The sequence below is a fragment of the Macaca nemestrina genome, chromosome 14 (genome assembly GCF_043159975.1).
Source record: "Macaca nemestrina isolate mMacNem1 chromosome 14, mMacNem.hap1, whole genome shotgun sequence".
Taxonomy (NCBI): Eukaryota; Metazoa; Chordata; class Mammalia; order Primates; family Cercopithecidae; genus Macaca; species Macaca nemestrina.
Window position 1 is genome coordinate 66,880,382 of NC_092138.1, and position 25,473 is coordinate 66,905,854.

A 25,473-nucleotide genomic window follows, 5' to 3' on the forward strand; every position below is an offset into this window, starting at 1 on the left:
TTTGACTTCATTTTAAAAGCACACTAACCACAGCTGATAGGCTCAGGAGCTCCATGAAGGGCACCCTGCAGAGGTCTGGAGGGTAGTGAGAAGGTCCCAATGGGGCGAGCATGCCTGTGTCAGGAGGCTGATCAGGGTAGGAATAAGCCCAGCATGCCCCAGTGAGCCCACCATGAGGAAGCATTTGGAGAGAGCTTTCTCTGTTGTTGGAAGGGAGATTGAAGAAGGGGAGCCCAGGGGTGCTGTTGACAGTATAGGCTCATGTGCTGTTCCAAGGCCCAACTCTGGCTCTCGCCTGGTCTGGCCATACCACGTCCACCATGTGCTGTACTTAGGACCTCCTTTGGACACCAGGGCAGTGGCCTCACCAAAACCAGGAGGCTTAGATGATGAAATCATACTGCTGTTTACTGTGCTTGTACATTCCCATCAGCAGACATCAATGTTGGGGCCTGACTGACCAACAGGTAAGTCCAGGGAGGACACAGTATAAGCTGCTACTGTAGACTGAAAGCAAATGATTCCAAGGAAACACAGTACCTTAGAGAATTCTCTTTAGATCCATGAGTGCTGCCCATGGAGCTGGGCCATTCCTCCTAAGACGCAGGACAGGACTCCTCCATTTTGCCGCTTTGGGCTTTCCAAGACCTACCCAGGCCACTGGAATGAGTCTCGAGAAATGACCAGAGTGGTGAAGAGACACCCTGCAAACTGGCACATATGAGAGGAACCCAGGAGGGCAGCAGACCCCAGGGGGATGAGGGTGCTGCCTGCAAATATCTGAAGAGTTGTCACAGAACAGAGTGAAGAGATGTCCTTTGGGGGCCCCAGGAGGTAGAGATTCTAGGAATGAGGTTGGGTTTGTTTCCTCATTTGTCTGCTTGTCTGTCCACCCATCCATCCAACACTTAGTGAGCTTTGTGCTGGGCATAGAGAATCAACAGTGAACAAGATGGGCAAAATCCCTGCCCTAAACCAACAGACTGAAAATACAGAGGATTCTGTGCCATCTGCAGGTGGTGTGTGGCTGAGTGGGCACAGGAGCATGGAGAAGGAGCACTTAACTGATACTTGCAGAGACCGGGGAAGGTGTTCCACAGAAGTAGTGACTAAGGAGCTTCTGAAGGAGGGGTAGAATTTAGCCAGGGAGAGAGACTTTGGCTCAAGTAAACAGTTAGATGGGCTGGGTTTTCTTGGGCAGGTCTGACCTGTTGTGCAAAGCACTCTCACTCCCCGATTCTTCCCCAAATGCACAAGAGCCAAGGTGGGTGTTGTTCTTCCCACTTCTGCCTCCAAATGACCCGGAGGGAAATTGTGTCCCAGCTGTTCCCTTCCTTGCCACCTATGCCCCAGGTGATAGCCCTCCCCACACCTCTCCCCTACAAGCTCTTAACATCTGATAGGGAACTTGCCCCTACCAGGTCTCAGGAGCATCAGCACTCCCAGCCTCCAAAATGGGGACAATGACCTCGCCAAGTCAATGTTTAATATATTATTGACAGAACTTAAGATGATTGTAGGTGGCTCAGGAATGTAGCAAAGTACTCGTGTTCTGCTGGTTAGGCTAAGTTGCAGTGACAAATGACCCTCAAATGTCTGGTTTCAACAGAAGTTCATCTGCACATGTCTGTCAGCCAGCAGGCAGCTGGGGCCCTGCTCTGGGTTAGCTTCAGCCCTGGACTCAGGCTGCCGTGTCTGACACGTGGCGGTCTAACGGCAGAGGGACACGCGATCGGGGCAAGTTCTGATGGCCCTTAAACTTCTGCCTGGAAGTGACCGTTAACCACTTCTGCCCACATTCACTGGGCAAATCAGGTTACATGGCAACATGATAGGGCATGTTACTCTCCCTGAGGGGCAGCAAATATTAGTAACTACCAAAACAAGAGAATATTTTCATTTTAATAGTTTAACGTTTATTTATATAAAAAGTCTTTTCAGTGTGTGAAAAAAAGACATGTTGTAGAATGGGATCCTGGAATGGAAAAAGGACATTAGGTAACAAACTAAAGAAATCTAAGGCCAGGCACAGTGGCTCATGCTTGTAATCCCAGCACTTTGGGGCATTAAGGCAGGTGGATCACTTGAGCCCAGGAATTTGAGACTGGGCTGGGCAACATGGCAAAACCCCATCTCTACAAAAAAATACAAAAATTAGCCAGGTGTGGTGGCGCATACCTGTAGTCCCAGCTACTCAGGAGGCTGAGGTGGGAGGATCACCTGAGTGAGCCTGGGGAGGTCAAGGCTGCGGTGAACCATGATCACGCCACTGCACTCCAGCCTGGGCAACAGAGTGAGATCCCATTTCAAAAAGAAAGAAATCTGAATAAACCATGGACTTTAGTTAGTAATGTACCAGTACTAGTTTATGAATTTTTACAAATGTACACTGATAGCATAAGATGTTAATAACATGGAAACCTGGGGGTGGCAAGGGTAGTATGGGAACTCTGTCGTAACCATCGATCTGCTCAATTTTTCTGCATATTTAAAAGTTCTAAAAATTAAGTAGATTTAAAGGAAAAAGTACTAACTTCTCAGGTGACATATGGATATAGCAAAAATTCTAAGTGAAGTTGGAGAAGTGTGCTCCCGGGTCTGAGGTCCCTAAGCTGACGGTCCAGTGATCCACGGGGACAGCCTGTTTCTGTTGTTTCACAGAGCCCACTGGGCAAGCAGGCAGGAATGGAATTATAGCCCGATCGAGCCCCCCAGCTCTCTATCAGGAGCTGTCACAGGAACTGTCACAGGAACCAGCGGACCCAACAACATAGCCCCAGGACTCTCCTGTCTCCTCCAGAGGAAACAGTGCTGGACCTGGCCGTCTGGGAGCCCCAGGGTATGCCCAGACCAAGGAAAGGCTTCCCAAAGTGCCTCTTTTAAAATATAGAACTTTATTTTGGTTACTGAGGTTTTTGTTACTGTTGGTTCACAGAAAAGTCATTTCTTAGAAAATAGTAAAGGCAGCATTTTCTACAGCGACTCACATTGGGGCCACCAAACAAGTGCAAAGGAAGCGCCAGGGATAGAAGAGGCCAGCACTCTTGTGCCCAGTGTTCTCAGGGAGAACCCAGTGCTCCTGGCTCCCTCTCCCCTCTCCCATCCCACCCAACAGAGCAGCACCTAGGGCCAATAGAACCAGCCATGCAGCCATGTGCACGACAGTGACCCCAGCAGGCTGGTGAAGGCCCCACAGGAAAGGCCGAGTGGGAGGGGATTGTTCAGGCTGAGCTGGCCCTGCATCCAGGCCCCTTCCTCAAGCAGTGGGGTCTGAGCTCGCCTGGCTTTGGGACTTGGACATATTCACAGTACGGTTCAGTAAAGTCCTCTGGGAGCTGGCCTTCCTCTCCTCACTCAGGCCGCTCATCGCACCCCAGCCCCAGAGCTGAGATCTGGGGACACGGAGTCAGATGTGGCCCTACCTAAGGGAGCACACAGGTGAGTGGGGGGTCAGGCTATGGACCCAGATAGCTCAAGGACAAGGCAGAAAGTGCTCAGTACCCTGAGAGGGAGCAGAGAAGGCTACTGAGGCCCAGAGGGGGAAAGAGGGCGAGGAGAGCTATGTGGAGGTGGCAGTGTCTTGGCTAAACCTTGAGGAAAGGAGGACACGGAGATGGGGGAGAAGGGCATGCCAGGAGGAGGAAAAAGCATGAGCCAAGGCACAGAGTCGGGAGGCTCGGGAGGGTCAGTAAAGGCCAGCGCTCATCCATGAGAACACAGATGCAAACGAGAGGCCCAGGTTCCCCCATCTGGACAGCCTGGTGCCAAGAAGGGTGGCTGGTGTGGGCGTGCTGACGTGGGGTTTGAAACCTCCTGCATTTGGGAGCCTTTGGGGATGGAGTAGAGCCTTGTGCATCCCTGTCCACCCAGCCGAGCACCTGCCTGCACGCTGGAGCCCCACCTGTTTCAGTGTGTCCCTCTCTCATCCCTGGGCAGCCTTTCCGTGCGGCCTCCTGTTGCTCCCACGTCCTCCCTCCCTCCCAGGTCCATGTCCAAGTCCTCAAGTCAACCAAACTCAACTTCTCCAGCCTCCAGAGACAACTGGGAGGGTGTGGTAGGGTCGTTGGAGAGATTGAGAGGGAGACAGGTCCAGCAAAGGGGAAAATTCTGGGGCAGTTGTCTCTCTCCACCTCACTAGAATCACTTCCCACCATCAGAAGTAAATCTGTTCTTTCCTGAGAAGAGTCTGGGTTTGGTGTGTGTAAAACACGGTTCCTTAGAACTCAAAGAAAATCCTGACCAAAAGCTTCAGCATTTGAGCTTCCCCAGCTCTTCACAATCTTTACAGACGTTGAGTGACTGGAAACCCACCAACTTCTATCCCTTCTTGAAAACCATTTCCCACTTCCTTCTTGTTACGGGCTGTGGAGCTGAAGTGTTCTGGAGGTACTGTGTTTTGAAGGCCTGGGACCCATTTGTTGGTGGGGGGGGGGAGGGGAGGGGCGGAGTCTTCTCAGGCACTATTTCCACCTCAGCTCCTCTGAGCACCCATCCAGGCTTGGCCCTGAAGCAGGTCTGGGTCCTCACAGGATGGTGCAGAAGACACTGCGGTTGCTGTGGTAACCACCTTCCACCCGGGCCGTGATCCTTGTTGCCATGGCTGTCACCTTCTGCCCATTGTGGGCTGCCGAGGGGCGTCTCAGAGAGGTTTCAAGGTGGGGCCGTGCTGGCGGGTTCACCAGGCGCCACGTATCAGACCTGGAGGTGCAAAACAAAAGTCAGTGAACTTCTGAGGGGTCTGCAGTGCTGGCTGAATGCCCTGCACAATCTTAACTTTGGTTCCAGATTGGTGGATCCAGGTGTTTAAATCTGGATGTAGGTTTTATCTTCCAGTTTAGTGTTAGCCCAAAGAGGTGGGAGGATAAGAAACTAAGGGGCAAAAGCCCTGCATTCCACGTCCAGCTCTGCCTTCAACTCTGCATGTAGCCTTGGACAAGGTCCCCCTACAGGCCTAAATTTTCCCACTTTTTTTTGAGACACAGTCTCACTCTGTTGCCCAGGCCGGGGTGCAGTGGCACAATCATGGCTCACTGTAGCCTCAACCTCCTGGGCTCAAGTGATCCTCCCACCTCAGCCTCCCAAAGTGCTGGGATTATAGGCTTGAGCCACTGCACCCAGCTGATTTCCCCTCTTTAAATAAGAATCTGGATAAGATCATAGGGTGGGTGTTGTGAGACAGGGTCTCATTATGTTGCCCAAGCTGGTCTTAAACTTCTGGGCTCAAGTGATCCTACTGCCTCAGCCTCCCAAGTAGCTGGGATTACAAGTGTGTGCAACAGTGCCCAACTTTTCCTCTTTCATTTCTTTTCAGCTGTATGACCACAAATGTTTATAGAAGCTTTATTCATAATCACCAAAAACTGGAAACTACCTAAATACCCTTCAGCTGATGAGTGAATAAACTGTGCAGTACACCCATACAGGGGAAGACTACTCAGCAATCGAAAGGAATGAATGCCTTACATGCAACACCATGAATGAATCTCCAGCATGTTAGGCTAAGTGAAAGAAACCAGACTCAAAAGACTACATACTGCAGGATTTCTGGGTTTTATTTTTATTTTTTTTTTGAGACGGAGTCTCGCTCTGTTACCCAGGCTGGAGTGTAGTGGTGTGATCTGGGCTCATTGCAACCTCTTCCTCCCAGGTTCAAGTGATCCTCCTGGCTCAGCCTCCCAAGTAGCTGGGACCACCGTTGCGTGCCGTCACACCCAGCTAATTTTTGTATTTTTAGTAGAGACGGGGTTTCACCATGTTGGCCAGGCTGGTCTCGAAATAACCGACCTCAGGTGATCCACCCGCCTCGGCCTCCCAAAGTGCTGGGATTACAGGCGTGAGCCACTGCACCCGGCCACGATTTCTTTTATATGACATCTGGGAAAATGTAAATCTACGGAGGATAGAATTTAGTGGGTTTCCAGTCACCCAAACTCTTGTAGAGAGTATGGAGGGCCGGGAAAAATAAAATGACAGTGAAGCTGTGGTCACAGTTTTCTAATGCTTGAGTTACAAGGAACCAACTTTACACGCTAAATCTCCATTTGCTTAAGGCAACACGTTGTCTTATATGTATTTTTATGATAATGATGTTACAGTGAAAGGATTAGAAAGTTGTGGACGGAATCAGAGGTTGGTTACTAGCATGTGAGTAAAAAGGCCTAAGCATGTTGGGAGGACTGTGTATATTTGAGTTTGGCAGCAGGGGATCAGTACTGAAAAGGAGATGAAATGAGAGGCTGGAAAAGACAATTAGGACCTCAGGGTACACAGTGCACAATACCAGCGCTGCCTCTGGCAAAGTCTGGGCTGTACCCTGTACCCTGGAGTCTCCAAAGGGGAGGAGGAGGTGGATCCCAGGGAGTCCACAATATAATCTGCTGGGATGTGGGAAGAAAATACTAGAATTTTGATTTTTTTTTAACTTTATACTTTAACATTTTATATTTTGGAGATAGTTTATAATGTAAATAATATACTGCTAGAATAAACACATAGAAGTTATAAATAGGTATACCAGTGAGGCACGGTGGCTCACACCTGTAATCTCAGTACTTTGGGAGGCCAAGGCAGGTGGATTACATAAGGTCAGGAGTTCAAGACCAGCTTGACCAACATGGTGAAACCCCATCTCTACTAAAAACACAAAAATCAGCCAGGAGTCATGGTGGGCACCTGTAATCCCAGCTGCTCAGGAGGCTGAGGCACGAGGATTGCTTGAACCTGGGAGGAAGAGGTTGCAGTCAGCCGAGATTGCACCACTGCACTACAGCCTGGGCAACACAGCGAGACTTGGTCTCCAAATAAATAAATAAATAAATAAATAAATAGGTATCCCTACATCAGGGGGTTTCTTCAAAGAATATTTTTTCCTGAGTGTGTGTGTAATACAAAAAGTATGGAGATCATTACTACAGAACGTGAAGATCCATGAGAGGTTTTTAACCATGGGTGCGATGTGACCGGAGCTCTCACTTAGAAAGATTAAACTGGCGGGATACATGGGACAACTTCCAGAGTGGAGCAGGGGGTAGTCATGGGCAGGGAGACTGGCAGGAGGCTGCTGCGGGGGGATAGGTGACATTGGCAGTGCAGGAGTGATACCAACTACAGCAAATATCAGTGTGATTTTACAACCAGAATGGGAAAGCAAAAGCACGGACCAATCAGAACACAGCCCGTGCAGAGGCAGCTGGAACAGCTGTGCACTGCAGTAATATAGGCGGTACAGGTTAGGGTAAGCGGTGCTGAGACCTGAAGTAGGGTGGCAGCAGTTGGGGAAGAGGAGGTGCCAGAAAAGGGAACATTTTAGAAGCAGAATCAACAAGACCTGGTGAGTGACTGGACATCTTCAGATTAGGGAGAAAAAGGGAGCAGAAGTTTTGTTGTGAGAACACTGGATGGTGATGTCGCTGAAATGGGGAACATGAAAGGACAGAGAGGTCTGGGGAAGATGGGTGGCAGCAATTGTGATACACTGAGGCAGAGGGACTAAAGGACAGCAGCAGCAGCAACTAACATTTTTACAACCCCTCAGAGATTCAGACAGGTCGCGTGATCTTATTAAATGGATTTTACTAAGGTTCAGAGATGTGAAGTAAGTTGCCCAAGGTCACACAGCCAGTAACCTGCAGAGCTGAGATTTGAAACCACGTACCCCTGACTCTTAAAAAGCTTGTTCCCTCCCGGCGAATCCTCAGCCCCGGCCTGACACAGAGCCAGGCACAGGCCTTTTTCTGACTGGAGTCGACAGCTGGCAGTGTTGCAGGGAGCCCGGGCAACCATAATCCCCGGGTGTGGGCCTGGCTTCTTCGGGGAGCTTACTGTGGCTCTAGAGGACTGGTTCAGGCAACCCCAGGCACTCACTTTTTCTTGAAGACCAGGAACTTGTTGTTTTGCATGACACATTCTCGGTTGTTTGAGATCTGCTGAAAGATGGTCTTATTTGTTTTGCCCTGGAAGATGATGTTTTCCTGCACCAGGGCCTTGGCACGGCCCCGCACTGCAATGCCATAGGCCCGGAATGAGTGGATCCGGTTCTTTATTACCTGGGAGAGGCAGCCAAAGATTGTCACACCTCAGGGACTCATAGACTGAGCAGGCAAGTGAATGATCAGTTCTAAAACCGAGGGGCAGGAACATGCTAGGCAGGTCAATGAAGAGCCTATGAGCTCAAAGAAGGGCACCAAGAACAGTCTGGGGGAGCCAGGGAAGGCTTCCTGGAAGAGGTGATAGGTAAGTTGTAGGCATTTATGAGATGCAGAACAGGGAGAGCTGCTGCAGAAGGAGAAACAATATGCAAAGGCCTGCAGAGAGGGGACCTAGTGTCAGAAGTCAGGGCCACTGACAACCCAGCTGAGACAAAAGTGTGTCCCTCTCTCCCTTCCTCTGCTCCCGCAGTGCTCAGAGGCAAAGCCCCAGAATTCTTCACTCCCTGCCTAAAGTCACTAACCTATGAAGCTGCAGAACTGTAAAAAGGCTTTAGGCAACCCAGCAATCCCACTACTGGATGTCTACCTAAAGGAAAAAAAAAAGTCATTATATGAAAAAGTCATATGCACACGCACGTTGATAGCAGGACAATTTACAATTGCAAAAATATGCATTCAACCTAACTGCCCATCAGCCAAAGAGTAGATAAAGAAATGTGGTACAGGCTGGGTACAGCAGCTCGTGCCTGTAATCCCAGCACTTTGGGAGGCCAAGGCAGGTGGATCAGCTGAGGTCAGGAGTTTGAGACCAGCTTGACCAACATGGTGAAACCCTGTCTCTACTAAAAATACAAAATTAGCTGGGCATGGCGGCACATGACTGTAATCCCAGCTACTTGGGAGGCTGAGGCAGGAGAATGGCTTGAACCCAGGAGGTGGAGGTTGCAGTGAGCCGAGATCATGCCATTGCACTCCAGCCTGGGCAAGAAGAGTGAAACTCCATCTCCAAAAACAAAAAAAAGAAATGTGGTATATATATGTGTGTATATATATACACACACACCACAGAATACTACTCAGCCATAAAACAGAATGAAATAACGACCTTTGCAGCAACTTGGATGGACTTGGAGGCCTTTATTCTAAGAGAAGTAACTCAGGAATGGAAAACCAAATATCCTATGTCCTTACTTGCTTACTACTTATAAGTGGGAGCTACACTATGAGGATGAAAAGGCATAAGAAAGATATAATGGACTTTGGTGACTCGGGGGGAAGGGTGGGAGCAGGGTGAGGGATAAAAGACTATATATGGGGTACAGTGTACACTGCTTGAGTGACAGGGGCACCAAAATCTCAGAATTCACTACTAAAGAACTTACCCATATAACCAAAAACCACCTGTACCCCCAAAACTGTTAAACTAAAAATAAAAATAGAGCCTTTGGGATCATAATTCCACAAGGGCAGGGACAAGGTCTGTTTGGCTCCACAATGAAACAGGGCTCTGCATAGAAAGGTGCTCAGAGCTCAGTCTGGCGGGGAGACAAATAGGTAAAGGAAGAGATACCAAGCACTGTGGAGAGTGCTCTGTGAGGACCGAGCACAGTGGAGAGCGCTGTGAGGACCGAGCACGGCGGAGAGCGCTGTGAGGACCCAGCACGGCGGAGAGTGCTGTGAGGACCGAGCACGGCGGAGAGTGCTGTGAGGACCCAGCACGGCGGAGAGTGCTGTGAGGACCGAGCACGGTGGAGAGTGATATGTGAGGTAGGGGTGGGCAAAAGCACAAGACAAGGGGTACCTCAAACAGCCTCGGGTGGTAGGTGGGGGCTTAGGTACTCTTCCTGAACAGACACAGCTAAGCTGCAGGACTGTAGTGCAAGGGGGGCAGGGGATATGTGGGGTATATAGGGAAGAGTGTGTGCAAAGTCCCCAAGGCAGGATCTCTCTCCTCATTAAGCATCTACTGTACACCAGGCACTGTGCAAGATTCTGTTAAGGAAAGAGAGCTGAAATAGTCTGACCTTGACCTGGAGACCATGAAGATACTTCAGGAGGCTCCCAACGCCATGACAAGGTGACACCCCATCCCTGGCTTCCTGCTGGTGAGCCCTTGTTCATCCTTCAGGACTCGGTTTCTCTGTCCCCTCCTGTGGGAAGTCCCACCCACATTTCCCAGGCTGAGTCCTGGCAGGAGGGATACTGTCCCTTGTAGTGCTGAGTGATTACGGTTCTGTTCTCAGCAGAGGCCACGAGGACTGTCCCAGGGTTGTGCCCTGTGTGGGCACCACATGTCACACACACGCACACATACTCACTTTAGTGTCGGACCTAGGCAGCAGCTGCAGCCCGCTGCCCCGATTGCCAATGATATCGTTTTCAATGACGATGGTGCTGTCGCCCTTGGTGATAATGCCATGGCCTCTGTTGTCATAGATACCATTGCCCCGGAGCTCCACTTTGCACTGGGCCTCAACCTTGACCCCACTTTGCCGGTTGCAGGAGATGCTGTTGTTGGCCACTCGGGTGGGTTGGCTGCTCTGGGCCACAGTAATGCCTCTGTCCCCATTCGCGTGGATCACATTGGTGATGACATGCAGTGCCTCGCTGCTCTGGATATAGAGTCCTGAGGCTATGGGTGGAGGGGTTGGAAAGCACAGGGGGGGTCCCAGGGTCAGCCCTGACACCAGCAGTCAGGAAAAGCCTTCCCTGAATTGTGCACTCCAGGAGAACAGAGTGGAGAAGAAGAGGTAGCAACACTCAGAACCACCCCTTGAGTTTGCATCTTCCAAGCTGATGAAACAGGAGGAAATCCAGGTGCATCAACAAAACTCTGGTTCTTCTGCATGAAGTCCTTATTCAGTGTAGCCAGGGAAACATGATGTGAGAAGGCTCCTCTGGCCTGAGCTCCCACCATGTGCTTGAATGCCTCCAGCACCACCGCCATCCTACTGCCACTTCCACCTCCCTGACGGGGTGCCCACTCCCCCTCTGGACAGGCAGATCTACTCGTTAGAAGGTTTTGCTTTGCTCTCCTTCCTACACTAAGCTGGAATCTGCCTCCCTACTGTTTGGGGAAATTTTCTTCTTAATGAAAATTCTGTAATTTTGGAGTAGAAAACTTACTAAGCGAAGAAATATGTGTCAAAAATGTGTTAGACATTTGGGAAAGGGAAACTGATGCTTGGGGTTGTGTGTACTCAGAGACACTAGGTACATTAAGAGAAAAGCCCCAGGCCGGGCGCGGTGGCTCACGCCTGTAATCCCAGCACTTTGGGAGGCCGAGGCGGGCGGATCACAAGGTCAGGAGATCGAGACCACGGTGAAACCCCGTCTCTACTAAAAATACAAAAAATTAGCCGGGCGCGGTTTTGGGCGCCTGTAGTCCCAGCTACTCGGGAGGCTGAGGCAGGAGAATGGCGTGAACCCGGGAGGTGGAGCTTGCAGTGAGCCGAGATCGTGCCACTGCACTCCAGCCTGGGCGACAGAGCGAGACTCCGTCTCAAAAAAAAAAAAAGAGAAAAGCCCCAAGTCAGCAGGATTAGAGCCCCATGGCTTGCCAGGAAAAGACAGTAGGGCAGCCAGATCTGGGGGTGAGGAGGGGAGGGCTCTGCAGTAGGTCCCTCTGCCCACCACTGCCCTAGCCCCTATTGGGGCAGTGCTGGGGGAGGTCGTGTGCAGGACGATGACTGGGGCCCTGCAGCAGTGTGGAGCCACGAGCCTGCAAGCTCAAATCTCTTCGTGGCACCAGCCTGTTGCTTCTCCTGGCTTGGTTGAGAACAACAAAAATAAGTATTTGTGAATGTAGCCGGCTTTGCCTGTCGTACCGGACAGACAGCATGGCCACATGGAGGAAACTGACCTGGGAGGGGACAGAACTCATTTTCCGAATAATTGGGTTAGGGCTGCTGGTTATCCATCTCCCTGTCCTCTACCACTACCACAGGCAAGTGCTTACCAGGCCCAGGAATCTTGTTTTGTTTTGTTATTTTTGTGACAGGGTCTTGCTTTATTGCCCAGGCAGTAGTGCAGTGGCACCATCATAGCTCACTGCAATTTCAAACTCTGAGTCCTGAGCTCAAGCATCCTCCCACCTCAGCCTCCCTAGTAGCTGGAACTACGGGTATGTACCACCACGCCCAGCTAATTTGAAAAAATTTTTTATCTCAGTAGAGATGGGGATCTCTGTGTTGCCTAGGCTGGTCTTGAACTCCTGAACTCAAGCGATCCTCTTGCCTTGGCCTCTCAAAGTGTTAGGGTTATAGGTGTGAGCTCTGCACGTGGCCCAGGAATCTGTTCTTAATAAGCCTTCCTCCATTTCCTGACCCACCCATCCATCCTACCCTCCAACCCCCACCCCACAGTGATTTTGATAATCAGCTAGCTTTGGGAGCCCTGGAGTTAGATGAACTACACAGTAATTTTTTTTAATTCAAGAAATATCAAACATCTTCTAACATCTTTTTTTTTTTTCTTTAAAGACAGGATCTCACTCCTGTTGCCAGGCTAAAGTGCAGTGGTGCAGTCATACCTCACTGCAGCCTTGAGCTCCTGGGCTCAAGTGATCCTCCTGCCTCCTGAGTAGCTGGGACCACAGGCACATGCCACCAGATCCAGCTAATTTTTCTTTTTCTTCTTTTTTTTTTTTTTTTAAGAAACCAGGTCTTGTTATGTTGCCCAGGCGGGTCTTCAACACCTGGCCTCAAGCAATCCCCACATCTTGGCCTCCCAAAGTCCTGGGATTACAGGCGTGATCCCTGGCACCTGGCCTCCATTTTTCATCAGGTTTAGGATAACATAGATTTAAAACATTTTTATTTTCTGCCTAGGAAAGAAAACTCATTGCCAATTCAACCATGATATGCATCTCAGGAGAGGTGTTAAATTGTGAGAACTGTATCCTAGCATTGATTAAAAGTGTATGTGCCAGAGGTGGGATTTGGTACTGCAGGGACAGGGGCACTGAGCTGGGTGGACTTCAGTTCTTTGTCTCAAGTTCATGGCCTATCAGTGTTGATGGAACAGCCACAGAAATAAATACAGCCATGAGGCCCCATAACAAATGCCAGTGGGGCTGGGGAGGGCCTGGTTCAAAGGAGGAAGGAATGAAGGGATACATTCACAGCAGGTTTTGAAGTTCACGTTAGTTTGGGACATGTGGATGGGAGAAACGGCATGAGTGAGGTCAGCAGGTTAGGAGGCAGGAAAGAATGGATTCAAGTTTAGTGAATAAATGCAGAGGGATTGGGGATCAGGCTGGAAGTGGCTGATGAGGCCTGAGGGCAAGTTGGGATCAGTCTGCAGAAGGCCCTGCCTGGTGGCTGCACCGTATAAAAGTTAAGGAGTGCCTCTGCTCAGCCACCCCACTGTCCGGGAAGTGAGGAGCGCCTCTGCTCAGCCACCCCACTGTCTGGGAAGTGAGGAGCGCCTCTGCTCAGCCACCCCACTGTCCGGGAAGTGAGGAGCGCCTCTGCTCAGCCACCCCACTGTCCGGGAAGTGAGGAGCGCCTCTGCCTGGCCCCCACACTGTCCGGGAAGTGAGGAGCGCCTCTGCCTGGCCCCCACACTGTCCGGGAAGTGAGGAGCGCCTCTGCCTGGCCCCCACACTGTCCGGGAAGTGAGGAGCGCCTCTGCCTGGCCCCCACACTGTCTGGGAAGTGAGGAGCGCCTCTGCCTGGCCCCCACACTGTCTGGGAAGTGAGGAGCGCCTCTGCTCAGCCACCCCACTGTCTGGGAAGTGAGGAGCGCCTCTGCCTGGCCCCTGCACTGTCTGGGAAGTGAGGAGCGCCTCTCCCTGGCCGCTGTGCAACCCTCCAAGTGTGAAGTGGCGACCTTGTGTGTGATCTTTCTGCCCTCCCCAAGTTTGCATTTTTGACATTAAAGTTTACTTTTAAATTAACATTAAATTAAAAGTTTTAAATTAAAATTAAATTAAGAGTTTTAAATTGGAGAAAAAAAAAACAGTGGGGAGCCATGAAAGGTTCTTGAGCAGGGGCTGAGGGGGTACACTCACCTCCATTGTGATTAATACTGTTAGACTCAACAAGAGCTATGGTGATGGGCCGGCGCAGTGGGTCGTCCTCCTTCTCCAGCTCTGTCTCCCAGAGGATGGCGTCCCCATCCTCGCTGAAGTTCTCTTGAGCCCTATGGCCTCGAGGTAACTCGCTGGAGCCATCCTTCTGGCTAAACACTGCCACTCCATACAGGCCGTTGTAGCTGACGTGGTTGCTGGTGACGTGGGGGAGGCTGGACGACATCATCCACACACCACAGCCCTTGTTAGCTGGAACAGTGAGAGGAGCTGGTCACCGACACTGAACTCAGGTGAAGCGGCACCTGAGTCTCCCTGAGAGGGGAAGCAAAAGCCACTGGCCTGGGAGAGAGTCCCTGACTTGCTAATGACCTCGGACAAGCCACTTGATAGCTCTAGCTGCAGACTTCACCTTCACACAAGAGAGGTCGTCAGGATCAGGTGAACTTCACAAGCTTGGCTCGTTCCACACAGTGTGAAAGCGCTCTGAGGACTGTCAGGGCCACATGTCCACATCAGAAGCACATGAACCCACAGTGACAGTGCCAAGGGGGCACCAATCCTTCCCTGCATAGGAGGCAGCCTCAGTTGGAATCCCAGCCCTACCACTTGCCAGCTGTGAGACCCTGAGCAAGTTACCAAACCTTTCTCTGTCCCTCAGTTTTCTCATCTTTCAAATGGGGTTAACAACTGTGCCTCCTTCAGAAGGCAATCATGAGGATTAAATGTGATTGTGCATAGAAAGGGCCGAGCAGAGAGGTGGGCCTGAGTCACCTTTATTATCATCACTGTATTATTAGAGCTACAGTCCAGACAGATGAAGGCTCTGCCCAAAGTCACTGAGTGAGAATAGTTTTCTTCCTGTGATTATCTTGTTTTCCCATTATATTTTCAGTTCTCTGGATCAAAAGAAAGGATGAGAGGAGTTAGATGCACATGAGCCAGGGCTGAAATGGTCCTGTTCTTAAGACATGACACAACTCCTGTCTTTTGCTATTTTAAAAGGGGATAAAGCCTTCTGCTTTGCTAACCCCCGGGGTCAATCTGGACTACAACATGATTTATAAGAGGCTCTTTGTTCTGAGAGGGCCTGGGTGACTGTGGCCTGAGAATGCCTGTTCAGATGAGGTCTTTGAGGCACGGGGAAAGGCAGTGACCTTCTCAGGACCCACAAACTGGAGATGGAAACTGGGTTTCCTGCCTCCCTGGCCCGGTTGGGAACAAGCTCCTCACCGTAGATGGTATTTCCTTCTATGAGGCCTTTGCCTTCGTCTCCCACAACCACGCCATCTGAATAGCCAAAGCAGATGAGGTTACTCCTCAGAACCGGGATCCCTCCACGGCGGATGTCCACACCTCCCCACTGATTCTCACGGATGACATTTTCTATGGAGAGAAGCAGAAAAGAAGGTTAGTACCCAAGGGCCAGCTCCAGTGCTGGCAAATAGGACTTGAACAGTTTCGATCAAGGCCACTCCAGACGAGGAGGCCCTGGCCTTACCCTGCCAGCAATTAGCACTGTAAATCTTGTCTGCTGTCTGACGTTTCAGGGACTTATCTGCTGACTCCCTTCCCCAAGGGCAAGGCTTGTGTCTATCTTGTGCACTCCTATCTCCCCGGCACCTACTTTACCCAATGGCCTTGAGGACTGATGATTAAAAATGAACTAGTTTTGGCCGGGCACGGTGGCTCATGCCTGTAATCCCAGCACTTTGGGAGGCCAAGGCGGGTAGATCATTTGAGCCCAGGAGTTCCAGACAATCCTGGGCAAAATGGTGAAACCCTGTCTCTACAAAAAAATTAGCCAGGTGTGGTGGTGTGCACCTGTAGTCCCAGCTTCTTGGGAGGCTGGGGTGGGAGGATCACTTGAACCCTGGAGGTCAGGGCTGCAGTGAGCTATGATCGCACCACTGCACTACAGCCTGGATGACAGACTGAGACCCTGCCTCAAAAAAAAAGAATAAACTAGCTTTGGTGAGTGACACTGGTATCCAAAAAACCAACCAACCAAACAAAAAGGAAACGAAACAAAGAATAGGCTGGACATCTGTAACCCCAGCACTTTGGGAGGCTGAGGTGGGCGGATCACCTGAGGTCAGAAGTTCGAGACCAACCTGACCAACATGGAGAAACCCTGTCTCTACTAAAAATACAAAATTGGGCGTGGTGGCACATGCCTGTAATCCCAGCTACTCGGGAGGCTGAGGCAGGAGAATCACTTGAACCCGGGAGGTAGAGAGGTTGCAGTGAGCCGAGACTGTGCCACTGCACTCCAGCCTGGGCAGCAAGAGTGAATGGAACTCTGTCTCAAAAAAAAAAAAAAAGAATAAACTGGCTTTAGAGCCCTCAGAGGCAGAATGTGGCTATCTACCCACAAGCCTGTGAGAAGGCGCTAGCCTCACCTGTCCTTCTCAGCCTCAGCTCTGACCACACCCATCCCCTCCTCCTCCTGGGAGCCACCATCTCTCAGGGGTAGGTGAAAGAGTCATGGGTCAGAAGGGTAGTCCATGACACTGCTGCTCCAACACTGGCAGGGAAGACGCAGCCTCTTGGGACTGAGGTGCAATGGCTCAGGAGCCTGTGTGACTGGCCTCTTCCTGTCTCCATGACCCCACTGCAGGCCCCTTGCGCACCACACTCCAGTCCCACAAGTGATGTCCACTCGGCCATGCTAAGTCTGTTCTCACAGGCGGCCCTACACGGAAGGTTCTTTCCCAGCTCCTCCAGCCACTCCCACTCGGGATCTGGCTTCCTTGTCATCTTTTCAGAGGGCTGCCCTGACCACACAATCCCAAATGCCCACCCAGTCCCTCTATTGCCTTAATTATCCATAGAGCACTTGTCACCCTCAGATAGGATATTTTCTGCTCATATATGTAGGCTTTGATTTATTTATTTGCTTCCTCTCCTAAAATGTCAGTGGCTGAGAGCCTTGTTCACTGCTGCACCTGTAGCTTCTGGAATACGGCCTGTATGCAACACGTGCTCAATCTATGTCTGGTAAGTACAGTCAACGGGATTCCCTGGACTAGCATTTGTGGAATCCCTTTCATACCCCAGGCCTAGCTCTGCTCTGTGCTGAGGCTACACTGATGTACCAGACTTGACCCTCGCCTTGTGGAATTCACCGCTTTATAACAGAGGAGATGGACACCACAAACCACTAAGAAATTAAGTCAAAGGCCCTAGAGAGGAGGCATCCTGGGTATAGTGAGTGTATCTGTGTATGATGGGGAAGTCAGGGAAGGTTTCCCTGAGGAAGTGACAATTAAGTTAAGTCCCAAAGTATAAGCAAGGGTTAGCCGGGTGGAGGTTTCCAGAGCAGGCAGAGGTCCGAACAAAGACTGAGGAGGGATTCGGATAGGTGGCTGGGCATTGGTGCTTCTGAAACATCTGTGAGGCACCTGGTGATGGCCTGTCGACTCTGGGCCTGGAAGGAACAGACACCCACTCTGTGCTAGGCCCTCCTGTAAGAAGCACGGCCACCATGCAGCTGGCGTCCCTGAGCTCCAGCCCACAGTCAGAGAAAGAGGCCGTCGTCTGTGGGGGTAAAGGAACAGTGTGAGGTCCTGAAGCTGGGAGGTGATGCCAGGGGACCTTGGCCTGGCTGCCAGGTGCCAGGCAGTTCCATCCATACCTGTGATGAGGCCTTTGCCGTTCTCATTCACTGCTATGCCAGCAGCACGGCCCTTGAAGATGTGGTTCCCGCTAAAGTGGAAGGAGAACAAAACAAAGAGGTGAGCCCAGGGCATCAATGTCATGCTTCCAGGAGACCGCCTTCTTTCGTGGAAACCCTGTCTCTACAAAAAATCCAAAAAATTAGCCAGGTGTGGTGGTATGCACCTGTAGCCCCAGCTTCTTGGGAGGTTGGGGTGGAGGATCACTTGAGCCTCCCTATGGCTCAAGTCCACAGCGGCATAAAAGCATTTCCCAAAGTCCCTTTATAATCCAGGCATATAAAATGTTTAGTTGTCACTGGGACAGCTTGACCAAAAACTAAACCCCCAACTATGCTATACACGCACAATGATATCCAGTTCACTGTAGCCTCACCTGACTGTCATCTACATATATACCCATGCATATATATATATATATATATATATATATATATACATACACACACATATTTTTTGTTTTGTTTTGTTTTTGAGGTCTTGCTCTGTTACCCACGCTGGAGTGCAGTGGCACAATCTCAGCTCACTGCAACCTCCACCTCCTGGGTTCAAGAGATGTTCGTGCCTCAGCCTGGATTACACGTGTGCAACACTACATCCAGCTAATTTTTTGTATTTTTTGTAGAGATGGGGTTTTGTTATGTTGCCCAGGCTGGTCTCGAACTCCTGGCCTCAAGTGATCCGTCCGCCTCAGCCTCTTAAAGTTCTGTGATTATAGGCATGAGCCTCCGCGCCTGGCCTTATATGTATTTTATCCAACCCTCAAATGTTTGAGCCAGAAAATGTTTACAATTTTTTTTTTAAGACATGGGTTCTCGCTATGTTGCTCAGGCTAGCCTCGACCTCTTGCACTCAAGTGATCCTCCCACCTCAGCCTCCCAAGTAGCTGGGACTACCGGCGTGAGTAACTGAGCCCTGGCGTATTTTTACTATAAATCTCACCTCCAGAAAGGATCCGTGGCCACTTGGAGAAACGTGTATGTGTGTACATGGGGCAAGCAGAATAAAGATACAGGAGGGATGAGAAAACATTTAGAAGAAGCAGACAGATCAGCATACTAAGAGCCCGGGATGGGATATTAACTGCAGATGAGCACAATTTGAGTCCTGTGCTTCTCTGCATCCAAGGAAAAAAGAGAAACATAATAGGTTATGTAACTTTCTGTTGCAAAAATATATGCTATGGTTTGTCTCATCCAGGCCATTTCAGGGATCTTAAACTTCATTCTGTATCCTGCTCCAAACTCTTATCTCTCATTGCAAAGAAACAAAGGAAAAAAGCACAACTTATTCTCTCAAGATGACTATGTTTTATAAACCCAACACTGATCTGATTATGATGTTCCTCACCCAAAACTCTTTAATGGTTCCCCAGCATCTCCAAGGTAAAGCCCAGACTTTTCAGGTTGGTGTATTAGTTTCCTATTGTTACTATAACAAATTACCACAAATTTGGTGGCTTAAAACAATACAAATTTCTGTCTTTCAGTTCAGGAGGTCAGAAGTTGAAAATGGGTTTCTCAGGGCTAAAATCAAAGTGTCAGCAGACCTGTGTTCTATCTGGAGGCTCCAGGGAGAATCCATTCCTCATCCCTTCCAGCTCCTAGAGGCCGCCTGCACTTCTTGGGCTGTGGCCTCATCACTCTGACCTCTGCTTCTGTCCTCACATCTCCTGCTCTCTTATTTATTTTACTTTATTTTATTTTATTTTATTTTATTTTTTTGAGATGGAGTCTTGCTCTTGTCACCCAGGCTGGAGTGCAGTGGCACGATCTCAGCTCACTGCAACCTCCACCTCCCGGGTTCAAACGATTCTCCTGCCTCAGCCTTCCGAGTAGCTGGGATTACAGGCACCTGCCACCACGCCTGGCTAATTTTTGTATTTTTAGTAGAGATGGGGTTTCACCGTGTTGGCCAGGCTGGTCTCGAACTCCTGACCTCAAGTGATCCGCCCGCCTTGGCCTCCCAAAGTGCTGGGATTACAGGCGTGAGCCACCGCGCCCGGCCCCTGCTCTCTTAACCTGATTCCCCTGCTTCCTTCTCATAAGGGCCTGTGGTTACACTGGGCCCACCTGTATCATCCAAAATAACCTCCCTTCATCTTTCTCCAAGGTCCTTCACTCAATCAAATCTGCAAAGTTCCTTCTGCCTTGTAAGGCAATATATGCACAGGGCTCAGGGACTAAGACATGGACATCCTTGGGGCCATTATTCTGCCTGTCACGCTTGGCATTCGAGGTCCTCTGCCGTCCAGCAGCAGCCTGCCTTTGCACTATCCCTCTGGCATCTCGTGCCCGGACACACCACATTTCTCACCATTTTCTCAGACATACCCTGAATTTCACTGCCTCTGGCCCAGAATGCCTTTCCCCTGGCCATAAAATCCTATTTATCTTTGAAGCACAACTCAAATGTCAGCTCCCTGACATGCTCAGCTGAGATCACGGCTGAGCTCTTCAGGCAGTCTGCACGAATGCCTAGTAAAGTGCTCGTTTTGGTGAGTCTTCTATCATGGCTGTGTGAGTGTGTGTCCGTCTCCAGCATGAGACTGTCAACTCCACGGGGCAGGGACTGTTCTTATACATGTTGTGTATCACTGCCCCCTTATACAGGGTGGCTGGAATGTGTGTTCAGTGAACGGCACACATACATACAAATACTCTTCTGTTCAGGCAATAATGCAGAAGAAAGGAACGAGCTCTATGACCACTAATTGTTTTTAGTAAGCTGTCTGTAACAGTGAAAAACAGGATTAAATTCCATAATTTTTGAACCAGCAATTAGGTCTGGTTCAAAAATTATGGCATATCAAAATACTGGAATATGGTGAAACCTTCCAAGGTGATGAATAGAAAGGCCATGCATGCAACATGGAAACAAAGTACCTATGGAATAATGCAGGGGGGAAAGCGCTCTGAATATACTTGCTGCCCATTAATGCCAGCTATTCTCCTAAAGCACAGACATAACTGTGTGAGCCTTCTGCTCAGAGCCTTTAATGAGTCCCTGCTGTGTAGACAGAACAGGCTCCCCAGCCTCAGCCTGGTCTACGTAAGGCCTTCCTCATCTGGCCCAAGCCTTTCTTTCCATCATTCCTTTCCACTCTGCTGTGTGGCACAGATGGTCTGCCACAAGGACATCAAGGGTCATGCTGTGGTGACCACAGGGCCCAAGATATTCTGGGACCATCCCAATTTAAAATATTCTATAGCACTGTCACACCATGTCAGATTTTTTTCTCAAGCCACCATGAACAGTTTGCTAACCCCTGAATCTGCTGTGCCCTGCTGCCTTTGCTCATGCTGTTCCCATTACTAGGAACATCCACCGACCCCTCCCTGCCTCTATCTGCATGAGTCAAGTCTTACCCATATTCCAAAGCCTGACTCTGATGCTACCTCCTAAATAAGGCCTTCCCACATCCTCCTAGTCAGAATGAGTCTCTCCTTCTGGTACCACTCTGACAGCATTTATCACAGTCTGCCCCATACTAGAGCTGCGACGGCAGACAGGGTCCCAGGACTGCCACTGCCGCCTCCCACCTATCACTTATATCAGTCCCTGACCATACATGCTTTCGTGCTGAGGCCAGGGCCAGCACCAGGATGTTGACACAGCTCCTCCAGTCACCACTAGGAACTAACTGAAATTGTTAGGTGAGCTGAAATCTATGTTCCATCCCTGCCTTGGGGTACTTCTGTGCCCATTTCTCCAGGCTAGAGTAAGCTCCCAGGGAGCAGACTCTGCCCATGTTGAAAGTGCTCAGTAGTGACTGCCAAATAGAACGCCTACACAGAGTTAACTGGAAGGGCACATAAACACAAAAGCAGCTGTGTTACTGGCGTGGGATGATGAGTGAAGTCGCTTCTGTGCTTGCATCTGTACAGTTGTTTCTGTAAAGAGTGTTTTCAAATGGAGGAGAGACAGGGAGGAGGTTAACAAAGACGAAGGAGGGAAACAGCAGCACACACCTCACGATGGGGTTTCCGTGGTACAGGATGTAAATGCCAGCCTCCTTATTGGAAAAGATTTGATTGTTCCGGATGATGCCTTTCCCATTGCCAAGGACGACAATGCCAGAGCGAAGGCCATGGTGGATCTGGTTACACTGCAAGTGAAAATGAGACACCACAGAAGCCAGATCAGACATGCCGGTGAGAAGCAGAGTGCCCAACTGCCGCCCACATCGCCATGGCGGGATGAACACAGTGGAAAAAATGACGTCACTCTAAGATCCCTAGCCCGTGACAAAGGGAACGGGTCATGCTGCCACCATGCCCTTCCTGCACCAGTACACACATCAAAACCTGTAAGGGAGACTATGAAGATTGGAGTCTTTGCTGCCCAGCCTCTTAGGAGGGCTCTTGGTCTTCACCTGCAAGGCAGGCTACTGAAAGTTTCAGAGCCTCTAATGAGTCCCCCAAACACACAATCATTTGGCCAGGCCATAACTTCCAGGCCATCTCTTGGGGAAGGGCAGCACCCCAGGGCAACCAAATGTTGGCCAAGTGCAGTCCTAAAGGGGCCACATCCACAGAGGGGTCAGAGTCATTTGACTTCTAGTCCTTTCTCATTTAGGAAGGGTCAGCGGGAGATGCAGACACTGGGGTGCCAAGCTGTCCCATGGGGCATAAGGTCTTAGAAGGTGTATGAGCTACAGGATGCCAACAGATATCTTTCTGGGTTTTTTTGTTTTTTTTTGGTAGAGACAGGGTTTTTGCTTTGTTGCCTAGGCTGGTCTTGAACTCCTGGCCTCCAGTGATCCTCCCATCTTGACCTCCCAAAGTGCTGGGATTACAGGTGTGAGCCACCACACCCAGCAAGATATTCATTTCTGATATCTCTTTGTGTGAATGGGAAAACAGGTGCAGGATTATATAGTAAGTACATTTGTGGAAGAGCCAGATCTGAAGCCTAGTTTTTCTCTTTCCCATTCCAGTTAGTTGCTTTTGCACAGTGACTTAATATTTTTAGATTAGAATAATACTATTGTCTCACTCTAATTGTTAATTTATAGCGGAAGGCCAATTCTATACTTTGCAAATTGGGAAGTTAGCTGTATCTCTTCCAAAACGATTTCACAGAAATAAAGTTCTAGTTGGTTTTAAAGTGTTTCGTGTGCAAACTCTCCTTATTCTTACTCTTTCTGGATTTTTCCTGAAGGACTTGGTAGGCTCATCAGGGTAACCACTGCCTAAGGGAAGTCCCGCACAGGGCTGAAGAGCTCCGAAAGGAGTGCACAGTGGTGTTTCCATCCCCGTACCCTTTTACAACACCAGGACTAAAATGTACCACTCCCTTCCCCCCTCCACCTGCTGTCCCTCTATCCTCAGAAGGGCAAACCCCTCTCATCTCTCTAGCCAGAGGGGCAATAGTTTCCTAAGCCAAGGCCATGCATCTACCACTAGCTGCGTGGCAGAAACACAGTGAGGGGAAGGGGTGGGCAGGAGACACTGGCTAGCTGGGTGTATTTTCTTTTTCTTTTTTTGAGACAGGGTCTCGCTCTGTTGCCCAGGCTGGAGTGCAGTGGCACAATCATGGCTCACTACCATGCCATAGTCATGGCAGCCACGACGTGCCAGACTCAGGCGATCCTCCCACCTCCCACCTCTGCCTCCCAAGTATCTGGGACTACAGGTGTGAGTTACCATGCCTGGCTAATTTTTAAAATTTTTTGTAGAGACAGGGTCTTGCTATGTTGCCCAGGCTGGTCTCAAACTCCTGGACTCAAGGGATCTTCCTGCCTTGACCTCCCATAGTGCTGAGATTACAGGCATGAGCCACTGTGCCCAGCCTTCTCTCTGTATCTTTATAGGCAGTCAAGATATAATGGGTTCAGACATCACCCTTGAGTCAGACTGCCTGGATTCAAATCCCAGCTCTGTCACTAGGTGTAGGACTTTGGGCAGGATCCTCTTCCTCTTTGTGCTCTATATCTTTACTACAAAATAGGGATAATAATAATTCTTCACGGGGTTCTGTAAGCATTAAATGATAAGTAAATATCTACAAAGTGCTTAAAAAAGTATCTGGCATATAATAAGCATTATGTATTAATGGTGGCTATTATTTTTTCAAGCCCATAAAAAGTCTGTTACAGGCCGGGTGCGGTGGCTCATGCCTGTAATCCCAGCACTTTGGGAGGCCGAGGCGGGCGGATCACGAGGTCAGGAGATCGAGAACATCCTGGCTAACACAGTGAGACTCCGTCTCTACTGAAAATACAAAAAAATTAGCCGGGCATAGTGGCGGGCGCCTGCAGTCCCAGCTACTCTGGAGGCTGAGGCAGGAGAATGGTGTGAACCTGGGAGGCGGAGCTTGCAGTGAGCCGAGATTGCGCCACTGCACTCCAGCCTGGGCGACAGAGCGAGACTCCGTCTCAAAAAACAAACAAACAAACAAAAAAATTCTGTTACATTTCCCAACTTCTGGGAAATCTGTCTCTCAGTACACATGTAACAAAATTTCTCCCATACCCCATAAATCTGTGTAAAAACAAAACAAAAAACCCCCAAACCCCAAACCTGCCTCTCAGGAAGAGCCAGAGCAGAAAAGAAGCTGCTCTCATGTCATTGGCCACATACTCTAGGATTTTAAGTGGTTTTCACACTGGTAGAAAATTGAACTCAATATGGCCTCACAATAACCATGAAACAAATAATCTTCAGAACTAAATATCCGAAATGTGCTTTTATACAAATGAATAAACTAACTTGGTGGGGTTCGCTGCTGTTGTTTGTTTTTGGATCCAAGTGTCTTTAGGGCAGACATCATTCTCTTTATCCTTATCAAACTCAAAGCCAACCACAGCATACAAGGGCTGAGGGCCCTGTGAGGTTTTCCTGTCTTTCTGGTCCTCCTCCTTATTAATGGGGAGATGACCAGAAAATGACTTGTCCAAAGTCACTGCTAATACACAAGGACACACAGAGCAGGAGCCACCTGCAAACAGGAAGCATGTAAATACAAGAGGGCCACGTGTATTTAAATATCCTCACAAAAGGTTTCTGAAAACCAAGAGTCACCCTGAATAGGGAACGAACACAAAGTACCAGTATGAGTGGGTTGGACTTTTTCCGGATGTCTACACCAGCCTCTGCATTGTGGTAAATGTTGTTGCCGGCAATCAAGCCACCGCCCTCCAAGCGAAGAAAGATGCCTGACGCTCGGCAGCGGTAAATGTCGTTCCTGAGCATGATGATCTAAGAAGAAAAGAGAAAGCCATTTATTTTCCTGTTACAAATATTTTCTTAGAAACCACTGGAGGAACACCTGAGTCTTTTCCTCACCACCTCATCCATGCCATTTACCCCATAGGCGAGAGAAACGCCTCAATGCTGGCACAGCCATGCTCCCGTTGTGTGCTCCCAGGACACAGCCATCTCCAGGCCCTGCCTGGCTTTGCCCTGCAGGCTCCTTAACAGTCTTCACATTGGTTTTTTTTTTTTTTTTTTTTTTTAAAGACAGGGTCTTGCTCTGTTGCCCAGGCTGGAGTACAGTGGCACAATCTTGGCTCACTGCAACCTCTACCTCCCAGGCTCAAGTGATCCTCCCCACCTCAGCCTCCCAAATAGCTGGGATTACAGGCTAATTTTTGGATTTTTATTTTTATTTTTACTATGGATGTGGGCTGTAGTAATTTTGTTTTTAATTTTTCTATTTTTTGTAGAGATGGAATCTCCCTATGTTGCCCAGACTGGTCTGGAACTCTTGGGCTCAAGTGATCCTCCCACCGTGGCCTCCCAAACTGCTGGCATTACAGGCATGAGCCACCACACCTGGCCCACACTGGTCCTTTAACTAAAACCTGGACCGAAGCATGGCCCTGTGCTCCGTA

The 25,473-nt window shown here is 49.6% G+C and overlaps 1 protein-coding gene across 5 annotated transcripts in view; it reads right to left on the reverse strand.

Moving 5' to 3' along the window:
- Positions 1 to 2,874: 2,874 nt before the first annotated feature.
- The window catches only part of LOC105477165 (F-box protein 10), a 67,711-nt gene continuing 45,112 nt past the window's right edge, over positions 2,875 to 25,473 (reverse strand). For 4 of the 5 annotated variants that reach the window (XM_011733539.3, XM_071078028.1, XM_071078031.1 and 1 more), the window contains 8 exons: positions 24,689 to 24,838; positions 21,608 to 21,744; positions 17,597 to 17,667; positions 15,193 to 15,345; positions 13,942 to 14,211; positions 10,247 to 10,560; positions 7,864 to 8,045; positions 2,875 to 4,698 (listed from right to left, as the gene is read on the reverse strand). In XM_011733539.3, the coding sequence (XP_011731841.2) occupies positions 4,524 to 4,698; positions 7,864 to 8,045; positions 10,247 to 10,560; positions 13,942 to 14,211; positions 15,193 to 15,345; positions 17,597 to 17,667; positions 21,608 to 21,744; positions 24,689 to 24,838 (1,452 nt within the window). In that variant the 3' untranslated portion in view covers positions 2,875 to 4,523. The remainder of the gene's footprint in view (positions 4,699 to 7,863; positions 8,046 to 10,246; positions 10,561 to 13,941; positions 14,212 to 15,192; positions 15,346 to 17,596; positions 17,668 to 21,607; positions 21,745 to 24,688; positions 24,839 to 25,473) is intronic. The other variant, XM_071078032.1, reaches the window with a different exon arrangement.